A 22445-nucleotide genomic window follows, 5' to 3' on the forward strand; every position below is an offset into this window, starting at 1 on the left:
AGAGCACTTAGTATCCAGGATGGGCAAATAATAACTGCAATTTAATCAGCCACTTTTGTGTTTAATTACAGAAACTTGACTCATTTTATAAACTATCAGATCAGGCATCAAATTCTTTTTCTGAACCCTCCACTAGCATAACTGATTCTACTCTGAATGACTGGACTTTTTGTCAGTAAACAAGTAGGAGAAGTGATAAGCAGTCCTTTGGACACCAAAAAGGAAAGAAGAAATATCATATTTCAAATATGGTCAGCTGTATAATATCATCTATGTTTCACATAGCGTTTTATAGTATTCAAAGCATGAGAGCAAGGAATGCCTTCAATACACATGAGGAAATAAGTCCTGAGAGTAGAGGTGACTTCCCTGGAAAGTCAATCAGTGGCAGTGCTGGGGCCAGAATTAAGAGCTAAAATACTCTCAACTGGATCAGAAACCTGATGAATAGAAAGATGGGTCTCAGATTCAGAGAGCATGTTCTAGAAGTTAGCACTGATTACAAAGCCCACTCTCAAGCTCCTTGGCCAAGTGGTTTGAGTACAGTGTTAATAAAGTTTGATGTCTTGGCAGGCAAACTTTGTTCCCCATTTCATCCATTCAGTGGTCCATTCAACACACAAAAAGTATTTAAAATATGCTCAGATAATAAGCAAGCGTGACTTAAGTGGGGACGGTATAATGAGGGAGAAAGATATAAAAAATTAACTGATTAAAATTAAATTTAAAGACTATGCTTAAAATGCAAGTATCTCTAAGACTCTATGGAACATGAGGGGTGTCAGCTGCACTGAAATGTGAAGGAGAGTTAGACAGCAGACATGGAGGCAGCTTGTGGTAAAGACCATTTCAGACAGAGTGGATGTGATGTACTCCAAGGCATGGGGTCACATAAGGAGCTGGACAAAGTCAAGAAATTCTAAGTAGTTTTACATAGCAGAAACATCCAGTTTGTGCCCAGGGGAGGAGACAGGCAATGGGAGTGGAAAGGTTGGTTAACAGGAGGCACTTGAATATTTATGGAGAAATGAAGGTAGGAAAGCAGAGGAAAGGGGGGAGGACTGTCCAAATCATGAAAACATCAGGAAGCCAATAAAGAATTCTAGGAAGGAGGGTTACACGATCAGATTTGAATTTCTGCAAGATTACTTCAGTAAACGAAGTGTTATGAATGGACTAGAGTGAAAGCAAATCTGAAGGAAGACAGATTGGTTTGCAATGTGTGCATTAGTCCCAGGGAGAAATGACGAATGTCTGAACTAAAGGACCCTGGGCTTAGGATGGGAGTAGATTCAAGCAAGTGAGAAGGGGGTGGAATCCAGGCAGAAGAGATGTTGTAAATAGGGACAGCCAAGCATTGCCACCAGAGCACCACACTGATGGCAGAAAGTGGTAAGACATAAGGCCAATCCTACAAGGGGGCAAGATCTTAGAGGATCTTACATACCATATTGAGGGGCTTAGACTTTACTTAGTAGATAAGGAAAATTATACATGGGTTTTAAAATTTGTATTTTCGAAAGATCACTCTGGCAACCAGATGGGAGGCGGGTTTGAAGTGGAAAAATCAGAGGCACATGAGTACAGGCAGGCGAAGATGAGAGCCTAAGCTGGGGCAGGTGTGGTAAGAAAATCACCAGGACTTTGGGGAAGACTGGGTGAAAGTGGACAAGGAGTCAGCTTTGGCTTAGGTGACAAAGGAGATGGTGATGCCACTAAATGGGATAGAGAAGAAAAAACAGATGCAAGGTTACAGGGAAAAGATAAGTTCACTATGGATGTGCTGCGTTTCAGGTAAACATAGAACAACAGCTGGAACTGGTTAGGAGGCACCTGGATAAATAAGCACGCTACTCTGGGGAGCATCGGAGTGTAGGTGTCACAGAAAACATGACATTTCAAATCCAGAAAAGTAAAAATCCAGAAGAAATGTAAACAATGAACCAAGTCCTGGGAAAACCAACATGTAAGGGAAAGGGAGAGGTAAAAAGCAAGTGAAAGAACCAGAAGGGAGTAACAGAAATGATCAAGAAAATAATGAGAATGGTGCCATGATAAAGAAGTTTCAAGAAGAAAGGTGAGATGCACAGTTTTAAAAGCAGCAAAATGTCCATCAACTGGTGAATGGACAGACCAAATGTGGTATGTCCATACAACAGAACACTATTCGGCCATAAAAAGGAATGAAGTACTGATACATGCTATATCACACATGAACTCAAAAAATTATGCTAAGAAGCCAAACACAAGAGACCAAACAACATATGATTCCATTTATATGAATTATCCAAAATAGGCAAATCCATAGAGACGGAAAGTAGATTAGTGGTTACCTAGGGCTAGAATAGGTCTGACTCAGGACATAGTATATCTCTCTAAGAGAGACGGGAAGTAATGAGGGGAGGTAAAAAACAACAGTGGACAAAAAAAGGTCCTTGAACAGAAGGAAGAAAACCTCCTGTGAGTCAGGATGGGTGTAGATTCAGATGAGGTGGGAAAGGGGTCAGGAACTGAGGTTGATCATGCCTGAGAGATTCAATTATCTTAATTAAACGGAAATGACATCATCTTCTGAGAGTGAAGGCAGACAGAGGACTAAAGGAGCTGATGAAGGGCAAATAAATAGGAGCACTTTTAGTGACACATTTACCGGGACATGTGAATCTGGACCAGCAAGTGCCTGGCTGGCTTGGTCATCAGAGCACTGACTCAGAGTTCAGAGTGAGGCTGAGGGGCACAAGAAAGCACACGGATGTAAGAGAATTGAAGATGCTGGCAAAGTTAAGTTAGGACGGTTAACCACCTGATAGAGACAGAAAAGAACAGAGAAAGAATGAACCAGAGATCAGGGCGCCACAAAGTTACAAAACAGGCTTAGTGGGAAAATTAACACAATACCTTGAAGGATAAAAGGAGTCAACAGAGAGTATACTGAAAGATCCTCAAGTTACAGGTACTGAAACCATCCAGGGTGTGGCCTTAAAGGTGGAGATGAAAGGGCAGACGGGAGAGTCCCTGGAATTAAAGTAGGCTGAAGAACCGCAAGGCCAGTTCCCAGGGGGCGAAGGGAAGTGACAAGGTAGTTGGGAGATGGCAGCAATGGGAAGGGCTAGAGGTGGGGCAGCTGAACAGTAGGCGTCTCAAAGGAGGGGTTTCTGGTAAAACAGAGAGCAAACGTTCTATTAACATGCTGAGTGAGCACAGGAATCTGTTTACAATGGAGTGAAATCCGAAGCAAAACGGAATGGGGTAGGAGCAAGGAGAGGATGAGGCTCACAGGGAAGAGGAGAGCAATGGGTGAAAGTGCCTGGCCTCCAGTACTCCGACCACGACACGGAAGGTTTTGGTCCAAGAACGGGCTCAGGGTGCTGTACGATACTCAGCGTCGACTCAGAAAACTGGTGGGGGCTTTGTTGCGACGAAGACCCAGATGTGGATTAATTCATTCGTGTAATACATAAGTAATAATTTGGGGCTTGTCGATTGATTCCTAATGCTTCCAACGTCATCTCTTCTATTCTTATGAAGGCACTGAGCCCCACACTTTTTCTAATCTTAACACTTTCCTACTCTATTCCTTATGATTTGAGGAATTAAGCAATAGAGTTCCCAAGAACCACTTGCTATAAATCTTTCACATCCATCAATATCTAAATTCTACTTGATACACTCTTGCAACGTGTTGTGTGAGTGCACACGATTACACATATAATATTTTTGGTTGTTTGGTTTTCTTGTTGGTGAGGAAGAAGAGAGGAGGAGAGGCAGGGAGATACAATTACTGTAAAAATCCACCACCAAAAGCATCTGGACTCCAAGTATAAACAAACTTAGAAGAGACATGACTTACAGAAGAATCCTCTACAAGGGCTACCTTACCTTGTCATGGACTGTCATGCAGCTAGCTGCATCCTTCTGAAGGATTTCTGTCACCCCGTTGGAAAGCCTTTCATACTTCAGTTTGGGTTCCTCTTCACTCTCTTCTTCCTGCACAAAAAGCAGAGAAAATGACAGATATCACGGATTTATCCGAAATAGACTCAAAATACACTTCTTAAGGGGGAACCGGAGACCATTCCCTCAATGACTGTCAATAACTACAAATGTAACTAAAGGTTAAGAGCTTCACGTTTCATTTTTCCAACTAGATGTATCAAAACTGCTACAACTTTACTGGTGGAATAAATTCAAAAGTTGAAATCAAGAATATACATACTTACTGTCGATAGTAATCAACTTTGGCTTATTAAATACTAAACTGCCTGGCCCACTATGCAGACATTTGCCAATAAAAGGTATGGGGGAAAAATACCTGTCAGCATGATCTCATGGGCAAGAAACACAGGAATGACATAAGAATACAACAAATCTCTAAAAGACGTGAATTTTGTATTGCAAGATTATAAATATTTTTGTCAGATTTGAAAAAAATCTAATTTTCATTAGAAAAATATAACTGCGAAAACATTAAGTCAAAGTGAAAGAAAATTTGAAACTTTCTATAATGGAAAATATATACTTACCCTTCAGATAAAAAATTTTAATATTTATTTTAAATAACTGATAATCCATGCACAATCATTACTTTAGTTCATGCTAGAAAATATATTATTTACTCTCATCTAAATAAACCTACCTATGCATTAAAAATTTCTTAATCATTTTATAAGTATTGCTATTCACTATGAACTTTATATGTTCAACCTCACTGTTGATATAGCATCATAAGATATCCCTAATCCTTACATTTATGGAATAAAGTTAGGTTGACTTTAGATCAACCTAAATTGATCTAAAACTAAATTGATCTAAATCAAATCTAGATTGACTATAATGGCCATGACTTAATAAATCAAGGGTAGTTACAAATATCATTACAATGACTCAAAAAAAGATTTTATTTTACTGCATCGATACGTAATGAGAAACAAAAAAAATGTGCACATGCTGACAACTATGATATGCTAAAGCTGGCCAAAACAGAAGTTCACAAAAATAATCCACTCATTGAGATTTCCTTCAAAAATAACTGTATAGGGGGCCGGCCCAATGACGGAGTGGTTAAGTTCACGTGCTCTGCTTTGGTGGCCCAGGGTTTTGCCGGTTCGGATCCTGGGTGCAGACATGGTACCGCTTATTAGGCCATGCTGAGGTGGCATCCCATAACCCACAACTAAAATACACAACTAGGTACTGGGGGGATTTGGGGAGAAAAAGCAGAAAGAAAAAAAGAAAGGAAAAAGAAGATTGGCAACAGTAGTTAGCTCAGATGCCAATCTTAAAAAAAAAAAGCTTAAACAAAACATAGTCTTCACCTCACAGCTAACCTTCAAGTAGTCTGAGGTGCAGCAATGCTCTCACCACCATAACTAGAAAGGCTTGAGGAAATATACAGCCGCATCCATCTAAGGCGTCAATTAAAAGGCTGCTGCGGCAACCTGAACTAGAAGGACCAGATTCCAAGGTGGTGGAGAAACCATGGAGGTGAGCTGGCCTTCCACAGCCATTCTTCCTGGAGGTATTTACCAATTCTGGGTGCAGGACAGGAGGCTGAGAACCCAGCCTCTGCCTGGGACGATGGCCACTGCTAGGGACAGAGAAAGCAGTGAGCTTTTTGATAGTTGTGGGGACAGAGTGACAAAACTGGAGACCTGAGGGGCTAAGATTCCAGTGAGAGAGAGAGGCAGAGAAGTGAGCTTGTTACACAACCACTGTTCCCCGAAGACGACTGGCCATTTCCAAAGCTACATAGAGTGTGAGGCAAAAAAGCTAAACAGAAAGCCTCAAAAATGCAAACCAGCTGCTTTGAGGTGCCAAGAGGACAAGAACTAGAGTCAGGTGCCATTGGGAAATGAGGTCCTGGTGAATACTGCGGGGCCTCACTCAGAACACTCCTGGTCTCCAGGGGACACGAAAAGTAGCTTACCAAAACTTCAGTCTAGCTTTGACTCAGTTCAATCCCCGACTGGAGTCAGGTACATAACCCCCAAACCATCTGTCCAGTAAGGCAAGGGTGACTCCTTGGAGAAAGAAAATCACTGGGGCCTCTACAATTTTTCACTTACAATACCGAGAATTCAATAAAAAATGACCAGGTTTGCCAAAGACAGGACCAAATGACTAAAAATCAAGGACAAAAACAAGACCATAAAAACAGACGCAAAGGTGAACTAGATACTGGAGTTAGCAGAAAAGCGCTTTAATACAACTATGACCAGTATGTTCAAGAAAGAGAAAAAGATGGAGAAAATAGATGAAAAGATAGAGTTTTTGAGAATGGCAATCTGTAAAAAAGAATCAAATAAAAATTTTACATCTGAAAAATGTAACTCAAATTAAGAACTCAATAGATGGTTTAACAGAAGATTATCAAAGCAGAAGACAGGATTAGTGAAATGAAAAACAGGTAAAAACATATCCAAAGAGAAGTCCAGAGAAGAAAAATGGATGGGAAATAAAGGAAGGAATGTATGAGATGTATCGAACACAGTGAATAGGGTTAAGATGCTTTTAATTACAGTCCCAGAAAGATAAGGCAAATGGGATGGAAGAGAGGCAGGAGCAACACGTAAGAAGATACCAACTGAGAATTATCCAAAACTGATAAGACATCAATCCACAAATTCAAGAAGATCTCCAACCCTGAGCAGGATAAATAAGAAGAAAATCACACCCAGGTGCATCATAGTAAGAAGAAAATTATGTAAAAGAAAAATGACTTGCAGAGTACTATGAGCTGGGTCTACTGAAAACATTAAAACTGACAGGACACACCAAGCACAGACCGCAAACTCATATGCTTACAAAGTCTTTACCTTTGGGGCACAGATTTGCATTTTCACATGCAAGGGGGCTAATGTGTGGATAAATGGAGAGGATGATATATCAAACATCATGCTATAGGCTTAACATCAGATATCGCATTTCATCGTGACTTAAAAAAAAAAAAACTACGGTGAGTTAATTATCCCATTTTACAGAGTTTCAGTAAAAACTGACAATCAGAAATTTTAAGTAATTTCATCAAGACACATACACAAAGCCAAAAATCAAATTCAGTTATGAATGCTCTAAAGTCAATGCCTTCCTTGTACAACACACTACCCAAACTCCTATGAAAATATCACAAATCACAACAGAAGCCTCCACAATTTTTATGCCTACAAAGAAATTTAAACTATGTGATCAACAGGAAATGTTTTAACATGTGTTTATTTAGCAGGTGCATTAGTTATCTGTTGATACATAACATATTATGCCAAAATTTACTGACTTAAAACAAAAATACATATTATTTTACAGAGTTCCTGTGGGTAAGCAATACAGGAGCAGCTTAACCGGGTGGTTCAGACTTAGAGCTCTCATGGGGCTGCAGGCAGGATGTCAGCTGGGGCTGCAATCATCCGAAGGCTTGACTGGAGTTAAAGAATCCCGATTCCAAGATGGCTCATTCAAGTGGTTGGCAAGTTGGTGTTCGCTGTTGGCAGGAGGCTTCAGTTCCTGGCCTCATGGACCTCTCCACAGGGCTGCTTGAATGTCCTCAGGACATAACAGGTGGCTTCCCCCAGAGTGAGTGATCCAAGAAAGAGCAAAGTGGAAGCCACAATGTTATATACAAGCTAGCCTCCGAGGTTGCACACCAACACTTCTGTAATATTCTATTGATCATACAGGTCAGCCATAATTGAGTGTGGGAGGGGAGGACACAAGGGCAGGAATACTAGGAGGTGAGGACCACTGGGGGCCATAGTCAGGCTAGCTACAAAACAGTTAGAAAATTTTAAAAGCAATAAACCTAGTTTTAAAAAAATCAGTATTCATGTCTACTGATGAGCTGTCTTAAATTTTCTTCTCCAAGTATGCACAAGCTATTAGTTATTAAAAGAGTAGTAAAGTCAAAGATGATGCACCTGCTATTAACTTTCCAAGAATAATTTTAAGAACGAATAGTAATAGAAGGAAGCATAATAAACATGGTTATCTCAAGACATACACTTCTTTAAAAAGGTAGCTATGATAGTCAACCCAACCCAAGGAGCTGTTACATGTCAAAAAGCGACCTGTTGCTAAAATAAATGTGAAAGAGCTAATTAACCAAGTCTAAAAAACCTGGAAAAAGAAAAATTACAAAAAGCAACAAACAGTTCTGCTTATGTACTTCCAAGCAAGAAATAGAAATCATTACCAACAAGTTAACATTAAATGTGGCAAAGATGATATGTGCATTCTGAAGTAAACGTGTTAAATACAAATTGAGCCCTGAATGTTAGTCTTTATAATAAGATGCCACATCTTGTTCCAGGCTGGACATCAAATGCGCATCCAACGTGAAAAGTTAATTCCACCCTCTTGACTATTTTGCATAAAAGCACTCATCCTCGGACCATTAGATAAAGTTACTGTAAATAAGGTTTGCCTGTCTTATTTATAAGTGAAAACTAAATAATTTCTCTCACATAAATATACAAAAATAAATACTTTCACAATACAGTTCACTGAAGCATTCATGCTAGGCTTCAAAAACCATAAATAAAATGAAAACTCCAATATTAGGCACTTGATGTAACATTTCACGCTTTTCTGACAGGTATCTTATGTTAAGTTAAAAGCAAGATAAGGTGAATTTTTAAGGTATTTTTCTGCTTGCTGTAAACAAAGAAAATGGAAAGTAATTCAAATATACAATTCATGGAGGTTACTGTATTGCTGCAGACTTATATCACATTTTAAATAAAAAATATTTTTAAAAATCAAGCAGATTTAATATAGAGCTTCACTACAAAAAACATCTAAACAGAAAAAAAGGGTTTCGTGCAGTCTGAACTTCCATGGAAAACAATCCAGTGCTAATAAAAAGCAAATCAATAATTTTTGTTAAATTTTAATAATCCTGCAAACCTACAAATAAAACCATCAACAGTCTGACTTGAGATGACAGTTAACTGCGTTTCTATGACAACCTAGTGGAATAGTACAAGTCCTGACTTGCAGCTAAGCGAAGATATGAACAGAGTGACATTTACCCATACAAGAAAAATTTGCAGCTTTCCTTTAAAAAGAATCAATTCCTCCACTAACATGGATTTTCACTAAATGTATAGCACTTTTAATTAAAGACAAGTCCTTTAAACCATCATACAGGATTCTAGAACATGATCTAAAAGTAAATTTCATATCAGAGTCATTCTTAGTGAATTTTGAACTTAAAAGCAAAAAAAAAAAATACTTTGGGGGATAACAAATTAAGGCAATTAAAGATTTCTGCCTAAAAAACTATTTAGTAATTTGTTACTAACACCATAGGATAAAATTTCAAGGAGGAAGTCCTGTCACCTTGGACTTGCGTACCAAAAAGAATATTACACTTCTCACCTGATAATTTAAAATTCATGTACAAGAAACATTCTTTTGGTGTTTAAAACCAATTTTTTAATTTTAACTTCATCCATACCTGTCACACATCAGTACACTTTACACACCACTGTTACAGTCCAAAGAAGACCTGAACTTTACTTTTGAAAAGTGTGTGTGACATGAATTCTGGAGGTTAACAGATCATTACATTTTCTATTGTTAATATTTATATAGAACTTAAAATTTTGTTTTTGGATAGCATTTCTTTATTAAACTCCAGTTTTGTCCTGTTTGTTTTTTTTACAGAACAAAATGATACTAGACATATTGAAGGCGAGAGGTGAGATTCTTATAAAGCCCAAGTTAAGCTAGTGCGAAACACCACCATTGAGCACTGCTGGACAAGTCAGCCTCGCTCTTTGGAGATGGCCTTTATCCCACGCAGCTTCACCCATCAGAAGGACCTCAGCTGAACCTCCAGGAATTCTCAAGAGATGGTTTACTTGGTTTCATGTCATCAACTATACCTGACTAGGGGCAAATCCTTTTAATAAATATCCAATGTTTTGAAGCTAGATACTACAGGGAACACTAACATCCTCAAAAAGAATTCTCATTGCTCAAAAAGAAAATGCAGTTTGAACTTCCACAGTAAAAAACTAAGTGTTAATAAAAAGCAAATCAATATTCAACCATGGGTATGATGAAGGTATAAAATAAAGGCTTTCCTCCTCTAGAACATTCTTTCTAGAATTCCAATTATCTTAAGGAGAAACGAAATATTCAAAATTAGTAATCAACTTTATAAGTTTAAGATATAAAAAAGCTATAAAAATCTAATATCAGAACATCTGAATTTTAGAAAATGTGCATTTAAAAAATTTTCTCTTTACAAGTAATTCACCTCATATGGAGCCCATGATATACTAAAATATTTCTCTTTGATCACTGTTGGAGAAGATGGAGGGAGAACAGAAAAATTTAAAAAAACCAGTTGCTTCCAAAAATAAGACTTTTTTTAAAAAAAGCAAAATTGAAATTATACTGCAAGTCAATCAAAACATATAATTTGAGTCTCAAAAACATAATTAACAAACTTTTAAGGAACAGATCTATTCACTACAACACAGTACTATCAACAAAGGCAACATAATCAAGAACTATATATTATTGTACAAATAATATACAAACACATTTACTTGAAACTATAATGTTATCAATTAATGTACATGGACAATATAGGACATCTCCAAATATGTTATATCAATCTTGAATTTTTCCAGAAAGTGTACAAGAGATCTATGATGAGAAAAATCTGCACACACAAAAAAGACCCTAAATGTAAGATTCAAAATTAATCAAGGACTAATGACTTTAACTAGCTTTGTATTGCCCACCACTCCCCCAAATGAATGTCACTTCCTTAAAAGGGCAAGTGCGATTATTAATTATTCACTAAATGTATAGCACTTTTAATTAAAGACAAGTCCTTTAAACCATCATACAGGATTCTAGAACATGATCTAAAAGTAAATTTCATATCAGAGTCATTCTTAGTGAATTTTGAACTTAAAAGCAAAAAAAAAAATACTTTGGGGGATAACAAATTAAGGCAATTAAAGATTTCTGCCTAAAAAACTATTTAGTAATTTGTTACTAACACCATAGGATAAAATTTCAAGGAGGAAGTCCTGTCACCTTGGACTTGCGTACCAAAAAGAATATTACACTTCTCACCTGATAATTACAGATATTACCTGATATTACAGAAAGATGATTTTATTTACACAAAAAGATGATTATCTGATAGGAAAGATGGTTTCATATACCCTTCTAAAACGTCAAGACATATCAAGAAAACTACATAAACAAGCCAAGAGAATAACTTCTGGCTTCCATTAATAACACAAGGTATTATAGCTGCCTCAATGACCAAACTTTTTAAGAAAGTGACATGGAGATAATGGAATTCATCTACAGTAAAACAACTGTAGTCAAAGCTCCCAGGATGCCTTTCCATCAGACTGGTGACAGGTAACCAATTATGTTCTTACAGGAATGCAAATAATGCTGTTAAATTTTTGACTTTCAAGCAATATAGCTATTACTGAAAACATATATTAACCAAAACAGGTAGCTGAAATTAGGAAGTGATAAATGTAATCTAGATGACATCGGTCTACTTTTTCATATAGATAGAAAATTCAGATGAGTCTACTCATATCCATATATTATTTTTAAAGGCATAGAATACATATGGTTAAATAAGTGGTTCCCAACCAGAGTTCATTTTGTCCCCCCGGGACATTTATTTGGCAATGTCTGGAGACATTTTTGTTGTCACAACTGAGTAGGGGGAGAAGGTGCTACTAGCCTCTGGTGGGTAGAGGCCAGGGATGATGCTAAACATCCTACAATGCACAGGACAATCTCCCAGAAGAAAAAATTATCCAGCCAAAGATGCCAACAGTGCCAAGGCTGAGAAACCCTGGCTTAAGTAAATTTCACAAGATTAACCATTACACACACATTAAAATCTGCTTTCAAAGACTATTTCATAACAAAGGGAAATGTTCTCAAAACATCTTAATAGGTGAAAAAGTAGGTCATAAAACCTGCTTTGCATGATCCAAATTTTATTGAAGAAATATTTATACACATGTGTGAGAAAAATGAAGAGAATAACACTAAAATAGTAACCTTTCTGAGCTTCAGTTTCTTCATCTGTAGAATGGGAGTGACAGTGGGTCACAGGGCTGCTGTGGCCATTACAGAAGATGGCAAATAAAAATCACTACTGTGAGCTACTGCCAATATTTTCTCAATTTTCTACAGTAAACATGTATTATATTTATTGTAGAAATAAACACTATTTTTTTAAGCCATTGTTCAACATCCTCTTCAAAACCTTATATCGCCTTAACTAAGATTCTTATCTCTCAAAGCTGCTTTCCTTACCATACACTTTGACTAGAAAAGTGAGAAAAAGTTGGAACCTCTAATAATTGCAGAGCTCTACTTAAGATTCACAAGATATGCAGTCTTCATAAACCCTGGTCTCTCCTTTGCCCTGTAGCATCTGAATTTCATGTTCAATTCAAGGAGGAAAAAACAAGGTGAAGGTCCCCATGCCCCAAGCCACATACCATAAACAGGATCAACTCCCATCATTTAGTTTATATTGGGAAAGCGATAAGAATATATAGAGGAGGGGGAAAAAAATGAGAAAAGCAAATAAGCTTTTCATTTCCTTCCAGCCATATGGAATAACCTAAGCAATCTTCAAGATAAGCCATTCAGGTGGACAATTTCCGCCACTGAAGCCCACATAACCCTCTTTTCCTTTCTTCCCAATATCCCCTGGCGATCACAAGATCCTCAGAAGCAGGGTTTATGCCTTTCCATTGTTCTGAACTTCACCTGACAAAACTGTGGGTACCTCACAAAGACCAGTGAAAACACAAGTATGCAGTAACAGCAGACCAAGTTGAGTAAGAAGCTTTACTAAGATATTTGGATTTCCACACAGGAAAATCCAAATCAGAGAATATCAGCCAAGAGGACCCTCAGAGATCATCTAAACTATGCATTATTTGACAGACACGGGGGAGGTATGTGGGTAGAGGAACCAAACAGAGGGAGGGGGGTTGCTATTCAGAAAAAGTGTAAGTTAAAATTATAGAAAAATGCACAGAAATCAAGCTCTATAGTCTTCTAACAGTAGGAGCAAACAGAAGTCCTGCAAACTCAATTTTCATGAAAAATTTACATTTATTTATAACTTATATGTCTATCATTATATGAAAAAGGAAAATACTACAGTTCCTGAAATTATTTTATGTTTTAGAGGAGATTAAATACCTCTCCAGCATCTTCCAATTGCACATTCTATATCCAAGATGCAAAGAAGCCCTCACTAGCCACGCCCACCGAAGCCTCTGACAGGTTCTCAAAACTTCCCATGAAGAAACAGAGGAAGATAAAAACTTATGATAGCAATAAAAACTAAGACGAACTGTTACCAAAATCAAGGAGACGCTGATACATATGCTGAATATGAATCCGAACTCATGACACACCCTGACTTGTTTCATGAAAACGTAAACCACCTGAACAAAAGGTAGAAAGCTAGCTGCTTTCTAGCTCTGTACCCATGACTCAGAGCCTGCCCCACTCGACCAGCAGACACCCAGCCCACCCCCGAGGGACTGCTCTCCAGAAGGAGGCGACAGTCTGCAGCCTCTGCCCACCGTTTCTCCACAACTGCACTTTCGGCCCTGGCCACCAACTGTCTACGTCTTTCTTCCACCGGCCGACTCTACAAGCCCCTAACACCTTGACAGCGCATTATCAATGGTCTAGGAGCCCTGGCCTGACCCAGAGAACAGAGAGCAGGAAGGTGGACCCTGCAGGGAACCAGAGAACACTAACAAAGGCAAAAGCAAGAATGCACTAAACAATCAGAAAACAGAACAGTTAATAAGTCCAAGGGTTACTACTTTTTTTTTTATTAAGATTATGATAGTTAACAACCTTGTGAAATTACAGTTGTACATCGTTATTAGCCATGTTGTAGGTACACCACTTCACCCCTAGTGCCCTCCCCCCACCCCCCTTTTCCCCTGGTAACCACCGATCAGTTCTCTTTGTCTATATGTTAACTACCACCTATGAGTGGAGTCATACAGAGTTCGTCTTTCTCTGTCTGGTTTATTTCACTCAACATAATACCCTCAAGGTCTATCCATGTCGTTGTGAATGGGACGACTTTGTCCTTTTTTATAGCTGAGTAGTATTCCATTGTATATATATATATATACACACCATATCTTCTTTATCCAAGGGTTACTACTTTTAAAAGATCTTATTTAAACAGAATAATATAACCAGAGAATGAATTCAGAAAATAAGTGTCATCAAAGTGCTACTGATCTCCTGCAGAAAGGTATCTGCCTAGACTGTTTTAGCAGCAAGTTCTATTAAAAACTCTCAAAGAATAGAAAATTCTTGAGTTATTTAAACTGCCTCATAAGAGGGAAATATTAAAAACTTCCCAATTCATTTTGAAAAGGTGGCACCAAAATTCCCAGAGTACCTCAAAGGAAAAAAATATATACTTCACTCACTCACTCATGTAAGAATTTAAATGTAAAAATTCTGAATAGAACAGCATAAATTAAACCAGCATGTATTAATAGAAAACTTTTAAGACGAAATATTGCAAAAAGGCAAAGATTGGATATTCACCATTTGATAGGTCAAAGAAGGAAAACTATAGGCCCACATTGACAGATCCTGAAACAACATTTATAAAGTTCAACACTCTAATTTTTTTTAAATGCTGATTTTTAAAATATTTTTTTTAAGAAAAGCTTTCAGTAAATAAAAAGAGGTTTCTTTCCTGAAGAGCTGAGAATGATCATTTGAAATCAAAAGCCAACATGACACAATGAAGAGAAGTATTCCCATAATGAACAGGAAACTATCACCTTTTTTTTTCCAAAACTGATTTAGAAGTTTTAGCCAAGGTAAAAGACAAGAAAATGGAAAACAATCATTGCTGGCATCACCTTACTGGAAGATGATATGATTGTATGGAAAGAACAAAACACTTACACAGCTTATGATGATTAATTTTGTGTCAACTTGACTGGGCCATGGAGTGCCCAGATATTTGGTCAACCATTGTTCTGGGTGTTCCTGTGAGGGTGTTTTTGGATGAGATTAACATTTAAATTGGTAAATTGAGTAAAGCAGACTGCCCTCCCCAACGTGGGTGGGCCTCATCCAATCAGTTGAAGGCCTGAATAGAACAAAAAGATGGACCCTCTCCCAAGTAAGAGAGAGTTCTTCCTGTCCACCTTTGAACTGGGCAGATTTTTCTGTCTTCGGATTTGAAATGAAACATCAGCTCTTTCTGGGTCTTGAGACTGCAAAACCATTGGCTCTCTTGGGTCTCCAGCTTGCCGACTCACAATGCAGATCTCAGGACTTGCTAGCTCCGTAATCACAGGAGTCCGCTCCTTAAAATGAATCTCTTTCTCTCTCTCTTTTTCAGATCCTATTGGTCTCTCTCAGATGCTACTGGATCTCTCTCAGATCCTTTCTGTCTACACAGAAGCTACTACTGTTCTATTTCCCTACTGAACCTGACTAATACACAGCTCCTGCCAAGACAGAGAGCTTGCCCGGGCTGCTGGCCCTCTTTCCCTAAATCAGCCCTGAAGATACTGTAAAGATGAGAAGAAAGAGGGATCCCAGAACTTAACATCCCTGGGTGAGGAACTCTGGAGGCAAGTGAAATCATCCAGAAGGAGGAGCTGTTTAGACATGGCGCTCACCTCTCCTGGGAAAATCGCCTCTGGACATTTTGCTGCCCCATTCACTACAGAAATCAGCAGCAACGGCCCAGCCTCACAGGGGTGAGGACTGGCCAGCTGCATTCACTCCTCCACCCTATATACTTTCCCCTACCAAGGGGAGATGCCCCTCTCCCGGTGCTGCTTCCTCCCAGATACTTGCCTAAAGGGCATCTTACAAGTGCTCATAAGACTCACAGCACAAATTCTGAAACATACTTTTTTAGTAAGTTTTCATACAGAAAGAAACATCTAGGAGATGCTGTAAGAGATATGAGAATAAGGAGGATCAAAAAATCTTGGTAAAGTTCACTAATGTCATTAAACAACGAAAAAAAGGATGAGAGAGAAGGGGAGAGAAAATTATCCAAAATCCTACTGGAATTCATAATCAAGAGGCCAGCCACAAAATAAACTAAAATAAATTTCTCCTAGGCCGGTCCTACCATACACAGCCCAAATACATGGGGCAGGTTACTTAAAACCTCAGTTCCTCATCTTCGTGAGAGATGGGATGATAACATGTACTTCATAGGACTGTTTTAAGAATTAAATGAAATAAACGTATGTAAAGCATAAAGCACAGTATCTGTTAAGTATCTGGTGAATGTCAGTTACTAAAAATATTACCATTATTTGTACTACAGTAGCAAGTTTAAACTGTATGACTCATACTCTCCCTTCTGAGTTTACTCCCTATCACATTACCCAGACATAACATTAAGCAAACATAACATCTCTAATGTAATTATTACCTCTTTGTTTTATAGTACTTAGAGAAACTGAAGATACATTACTTTTGACTTTGCCACATCATTAAAAAAATGGTTTCAAACACATCCAAGTGTGAATCTTTTTATAAGCCAAGTAAAAGGAAATGCTACATTCTTCTACTTATTAAGCCAATAACCTCTCCTGGGCGCTGTAAAGACAAAAAGTAGGGGCCGGCCCCATGGCCGAGCGGTTAAGTTTGTGCACCCCGCTTTGGTGACCGATTTTCGCTGGTTCGGATCCTGGGCATGGACGTGGCACCGCTCGTCAGGCCATGCTGAGGTGGCATCCCACATAGCACAACCAGAGGTACTTACAACTAGAATATACAACTATGTACTGGGGAGCTTTCAGGGGAAGAAGAAGGAAGAGGAAAAAAAAAAAAGATTGGCAGCAGATGTTAGCTCACGTGCCAATCTTCAAGGGAAAAAAAAGACTAAAAGTAGCCCATCACAGGCCAAATATCTCAAAAAACGCCCAATCATCAACAGAAATGATGACAATAGACTAAAACCTTAAGCTTTATCAGAGGTTTCCCTGACTCCCGCCCCTTCTGATACTATTTTGAGGGATTTATTTAATCCACTCAGGTCTTTGGAGAAAACAGTCAGATTCTAAAGTAAAGAATTACGATGACATGGATGCCTGTGAATCTCTGTATTTAATAATGGCTGCACTAAAACTGAAACAGCTCATGGATGAAAAGAAATCTACGTGGTATTTAGATTTGTTATGGCATCTCTTGAGTCTGCAGAGAAAGGAATGCCTAAAGTCCTGACAAGGTAGAAACAGGCCATAATTGTCAAGTGCAATTATCACTTAAACAATATTTTGGAGCAATTATCAGAAGAGAGAGACACACATTTTTGTAAATATAGCTCCTGACAGCATTAGCGGTTTCATTACAACTATTTTCTGTACGTTTTCCCTTGCTGGATGTATGTTACTCCTGAAACCCTGAGAAATAAACAAACTCTAATGAAAAGTGCTAAGGGAACAAGACAATCCAATCACATCATTTACCGTATGTTTCCTATCGCTGCTGTGACAAATTACCATAGACCCTGTAGCTTGAAACAACACAAACTTGTTGTCCTACAGTCCAAAATCAAGAGGGGCTCAAATCAGGATGCTGGCAGGGCTGTGTCCCTCTGGAGGCTCCAGGGGTGAATCCGTTTCCTCATCTTTTCCTGCTTCTGGAGGCCACCTGCATCCCTTGGCTGTGAGTCCCTTCCTCCCTCCTCCACCTTCAAGGCCAGCAAGGATGGGTGGAGTCCTTCTCACATTACATCACTCTGACCTCCTCTACCTCCCTCGTCCACTTGCGAAGACCCTCATGACTATACTGGTCCTGCCTGGATATTTCAGGATAATCTCCCCATCTTAAAGCCAGCGGATTAGTAACCTTAGCTCCATCTGCAACCTTCATTTCCCTTGCCATGGAACATAAACATACTCGCAGGTCCCAGGGATGAGGACACAGACATCTCTGAGGGACCATTATTCTGCCTATCACTAAGGATGAGAGAGAATAAAAATGGTTGCGGCTATGGAGCTGGATGCCATAAGCCAAACCCAAAGTTAAAAGATGGTTCTCACCTGCTGTTCCTAAGTTAAATCACAATCCTTTCATGGACCCACCGTGGGGTAAACCAGTTCTCAGCTAGTCAGGAAGCCAGGGGTGGTCCTTCGTATCTGGTTTTGACAAAGGGAGCTCTCAAAACCCTGGTTTCACCATTACGTCCAAAATCAGGACATAATGCCAGCTTCATATAATTGGTGTAAGGCTTAATGAAATCAAATCATTTATTCACTCACAAGCAGCTCTGCTAATGAGACTCTGGTGACTCTCCCCGCCCTCATGAAAGCACCTGGCATAGACCTGGACAGGAATAATAAAACAGCAGCAGCAGCATGCTTACTGGATACCTGCTAATGACACGCACACGCTAACTACACATTATCGCTTTTGACAGTCACTCAACAGAGCTGTCCCTTATGAGAGTTCCAGACATCATCATTTTGTAATACACAGTACAAGAACTTCTGAGAGCATCAAAGACCTTTTGCCAACCCAATCTCTTTTGAGCCCATTCTAGCCAGGCCCCACCACCACCTCCACCACGAGTCACTGCGATTGCTCATATCAGGATCACCAATAGCTCTGCCTTCGCAGATATCCAAGGGCAAATCCTTAGACCTCACCTTATTCCTCCTCTCAGCAGCAGTGGCAATGGTTGACCAGGCTCTTCTTGAGATGCATTTCTCCCCTGGCTTCCTGGACACCACTCTCATTTGGCTCTCTTCCTACCTCACTGGCTACTCCTTCTCAGTCTCCTTAGCTGATTTCCCTCCATCTACCAGATCCCTAAAATGCCTTAGTACCCTTGAGGTCTAGGCATCAGGCCTCTTATTTATCTGACTTCATATCCTAAATGATCTCACCCAGTTTCCTGGTTTTAAACACCATCCGAATGCTGACTAACAAATTCTCATCTCTAGTCCAGACCTGCACTAGCCTTCTTTATCCAGCTACCTACTTGACACTTCCACTTGGATGTCTAATTGGCACTTCCAACTTGAAGTACCCAAAATGGAACTCCCCCGCCCCACCTCCCCTTGAGCACCCAAACCAGCTCTAGGTAGAGTCTTCCCCTATCTCAGCTAACAACTCCATCTTTCTAGCTGCTCATCCTTGATTCCACTTTCACTCACACCCCTACACCCTAGTCAGGAAATCCACTGGCTCTACTTCAAAAAATACCCTAAATCCTTCATCACCTCCAGCTCGAGTTCTGCCAAAGCCTCCTAATTGGTCCCGCTGCTTCCTACTTGCCCCCTTTCAAACAGCATCAAGAGTGCTCTTATTAAAACAAGGACCCTCCAATGCCTTCCCATCTTGCTCACAGTAAAAACTAAAGTCTATAAATTGACTGACAGGCCCTAGGTTCTTGGCCACCCATTACTTCTCAGGCGTAATTTCCTACCATTCTGCTTCAGCCCCACTCAAATCCTCAAAGACATGACCTCACTCCAAAGTACTGTATTTGCTCTTCCTTTTACCTGGAAGACATTTCCCCCAGATATTTACTCAAATGTCATCTTACCAGAGAGGGCTCCTCTGACCATCCAGGATAAAATAACCTCCTCGGCTCACTCCATATTCCCCTTATCCAATGTTATTTTTTTACCCACACGTTTATTACCACCTGATATATATAATTTTGTTTATTGTCTACCTCCTTCACCAAATACTAGTATATCCTAGCACTCAAATATAGTAGTACTCAGTAAATATTTGTTGAATGAATAAATGATCAGTAAATCCATCTTGGACTGCCTAAAATAATTTTTCTTCTAGGTAGTAAAATTATAAATTCTGTTCAAATATATATCACATATCATCAGAAAGAGTCATCTTCATCTTTTCAATCTCGAACCAACGGCAGAAAGAGAGATTCATAAATCTTGCATTCAGCAAGTTTCTACGAAGTTTCCAAACATATAATTTTTATAATATATGCTTCAAAGGGAATGTTTATCCTTGCCTGAATGATGCAATAATCAGCAGAACCTGTTAATATTAATAGCTCATTAAATGAAAGAGCAAATTTTTAATCCAAAGGCCATTTGGAAAGATGTCACATTACAACCCCAGGTTCCATTTTTCTCAGCAATCAATCTCATAACAAGGTACATTACCATTTTAGTTACTAGTTGCTATAAATTTGTTTATTAAAATTAATACATGTAAAGAATCAATTTAAGTTTCAATAAATGATTCACAATGTTCTACGCACCAGGTAAGATTAATAAATTATTTTTGTGTGATGCATTTGCTGATTGAAAGAAGCTATCTCCTGACTTCTCACGACTGGTTTTCATTTTAATAAAACTGAAAAAGAATTCTCCTTGTGGCTGATGCACCTAGAAGTTGCATTTTACTTTAAAATTAGTTTCTCATTCAACATAAATTGCATATAGGTTTATTTTAAATAGATTCAACTATTTGTTAGCCTGCTTGATTTTACTAAAATTAATATATCTAACATATTAAAGGCCTCCTAACTATAGCATCTGCACGAGCTAAGCTAGATCTGAATGGAGATCTGTTTAGGAGGCAGGTTTATTAATAACAGTAACAAAAATTAAGAAAGACAGAGGCGACACTAATTAACTACTGTGTTATTACATGCCATGATCCAAGTACAGACTTATGTTATTTACATGCAATCTTTGCTTCAAAGTAACAAACTTCAGGCAGAACATGCCTGAGTTTAGCTATTGAGCGGCATTCACGAACAACAAAAGGTCACCGAAACCCTCACCTGGTACAGCACAGACCTCACTACATATCAGTTTCCAATAGGTGCTCCTTTCTCTCCTCGCCACCCCTCTTTAGCCTGATGGCTTTTCCCTTGTGATTCTTCTCTTCGCTCTGCAGGTTTAATCTTGAAATGGTAGGCTAACAGTTTGATGCGTCTACTGTAAAAGTCTTTGTACAACACACTAAATTCTTCTAAGAAAAGGTAGAATATGCTTCTAAATAAAAAACTTAGAACCCATTCAAAATAAGCAGGATTTAAAACATACATATCTCCATGAAGCAGAACTGCTTCAGTTTTCAGCTCTATGACCAAAGTATTCCACAGCATATTGTTCCTGCTCCATAAATAGGAAAGAAGCTTTTGAAAATGATGAGCTTTTTGTATTGCTGATGCCTCGATTTCCTCTCCCTACACTACTGATTCTACTCAGAAATAAATCTGTGCTGTGTTAAGCCACTACAATTTTGGAACCGTTTGTTACTGCGGCATAACCTGTCTCTCCTGCCCAGTATATTCCCTAATAGGACTGTGGTTCATGTTAAATGAGATGATGACCGTAAAGCACTTCACGCAACACGTGGCATGTACTAAGCTGACTGAAAAACCTGAATTGATGATTCTTCATGATTTAAATATTGTGTTGTATTAAAACGCATATTACAAGAATGAAATGACACAGATGTTGGAATTATCTGGCAAGGATTTTAAAGCAGTCATCACAAAGGGGCTTCCACAAGCAATTAAAAAGTCTTGAAACAGATGAAACAATAGGACATCTCAGCAAACAAATGTAACTTATTTTAAAAAATGGAAACTTTACAAATGGAAAATACAAAAACCAAAAGAAATAACTCACTGGATGGGCTCAACAGTAGAGTGGAGATGACAGAGGACAGAACCAATAAATTTGAGGACAGAGCAATAGAATTTCCTGCATCTGAGCAGCAAGGAGGAAAGAGAATGAAAAAAAATGAACGGTGTCTCAGGGACCTGTGGAGCAAAAAGAAAAGGGCTAACATTCATATTATCAGAGTCCCAGAAGGAAGAGAGCAGAACTGAAAAACTATTCAAAGAAATAATGGCTGAAAACTTTCCAAATTTGGTGAAGGACATAACCCTACAGATTCAAGAAGCTGAGGGAACCTCAAAAAAGATAAATCAAAGAAATCCATGCCAAAAGACATCATAATTCAACTTCTGAAAACTAAAATAAAAAAAAAAGTCTTGAAAGCAGCCAGAGACACATGACACATTACTTATGTGGGAAGCACCAATTTAAATGACAACAGAGTCCTCATTTGAAGTGACAGAGGCCAGAAGGAAGTAACATAGCATTTCTCAAGTTCCGAAAGAAAAAGCTCAACCATGAACGCGTATCTGGTGAAAATATCCCTCAAGAATCTAGAGAAAATAAAGACAGTCTCAGATGAAGAGAAACTAAGAAAGTCTGTTGCTTGCAAATCTATCCTTAAACAATAGCTAAAGGAAGTTTTCTAAACAGAAAGAAACAGAAGATAGACAATAACAGAAGAAAGCTTAGAACTCTAAAAAGAACATAGGAATGGCTGAAAATAGGGGTAAATACAGTAGACTATCCTTCTTTTCATGAGTTTCTTAAATAATATTTAATAAT

The 22445-nt window shown here is 38.6% G+C and overlaps 1 protein-coding gene across 10 annotated transcripts in view; it reads right to left on the minus strand.

Moving 5' to 3' along the window:
- VPS41 (VPS41 subunit of HOPS complex) overlaps positions 1-22445 on the minus strand; it is a 178748-nt gene that overhangs the window by 138048 nt on the left and 18255 nt on the right. For all 10 annotated transcript variants that reach the window (XM_070615442.1, XM_070615440.1, XM_070615443.1 and 7 more), the window contains one exon: positions 3880-3987. In XM_070615442.1, the coding sequence (XP_070471543.1) occupies positions 3880-3987 (108 nt within the window). The remainder of the gene's footprint in view (positions 1-3879; positions 3988-22445) is intronic.

The sequence above is a fragment of the Equus przewalskii genome, chromosome 4 (assembly GCF_037783145.1).
Source record: "Equus przewalskii isolate Varuska chromosome 4, EquPr2, whole genome shotgun sequence".
NCBI lineage: Eukaryota > Metazoa > Chordata > Mammalia > Perissodactyla > Equidae > Equus > Equus przewalskii.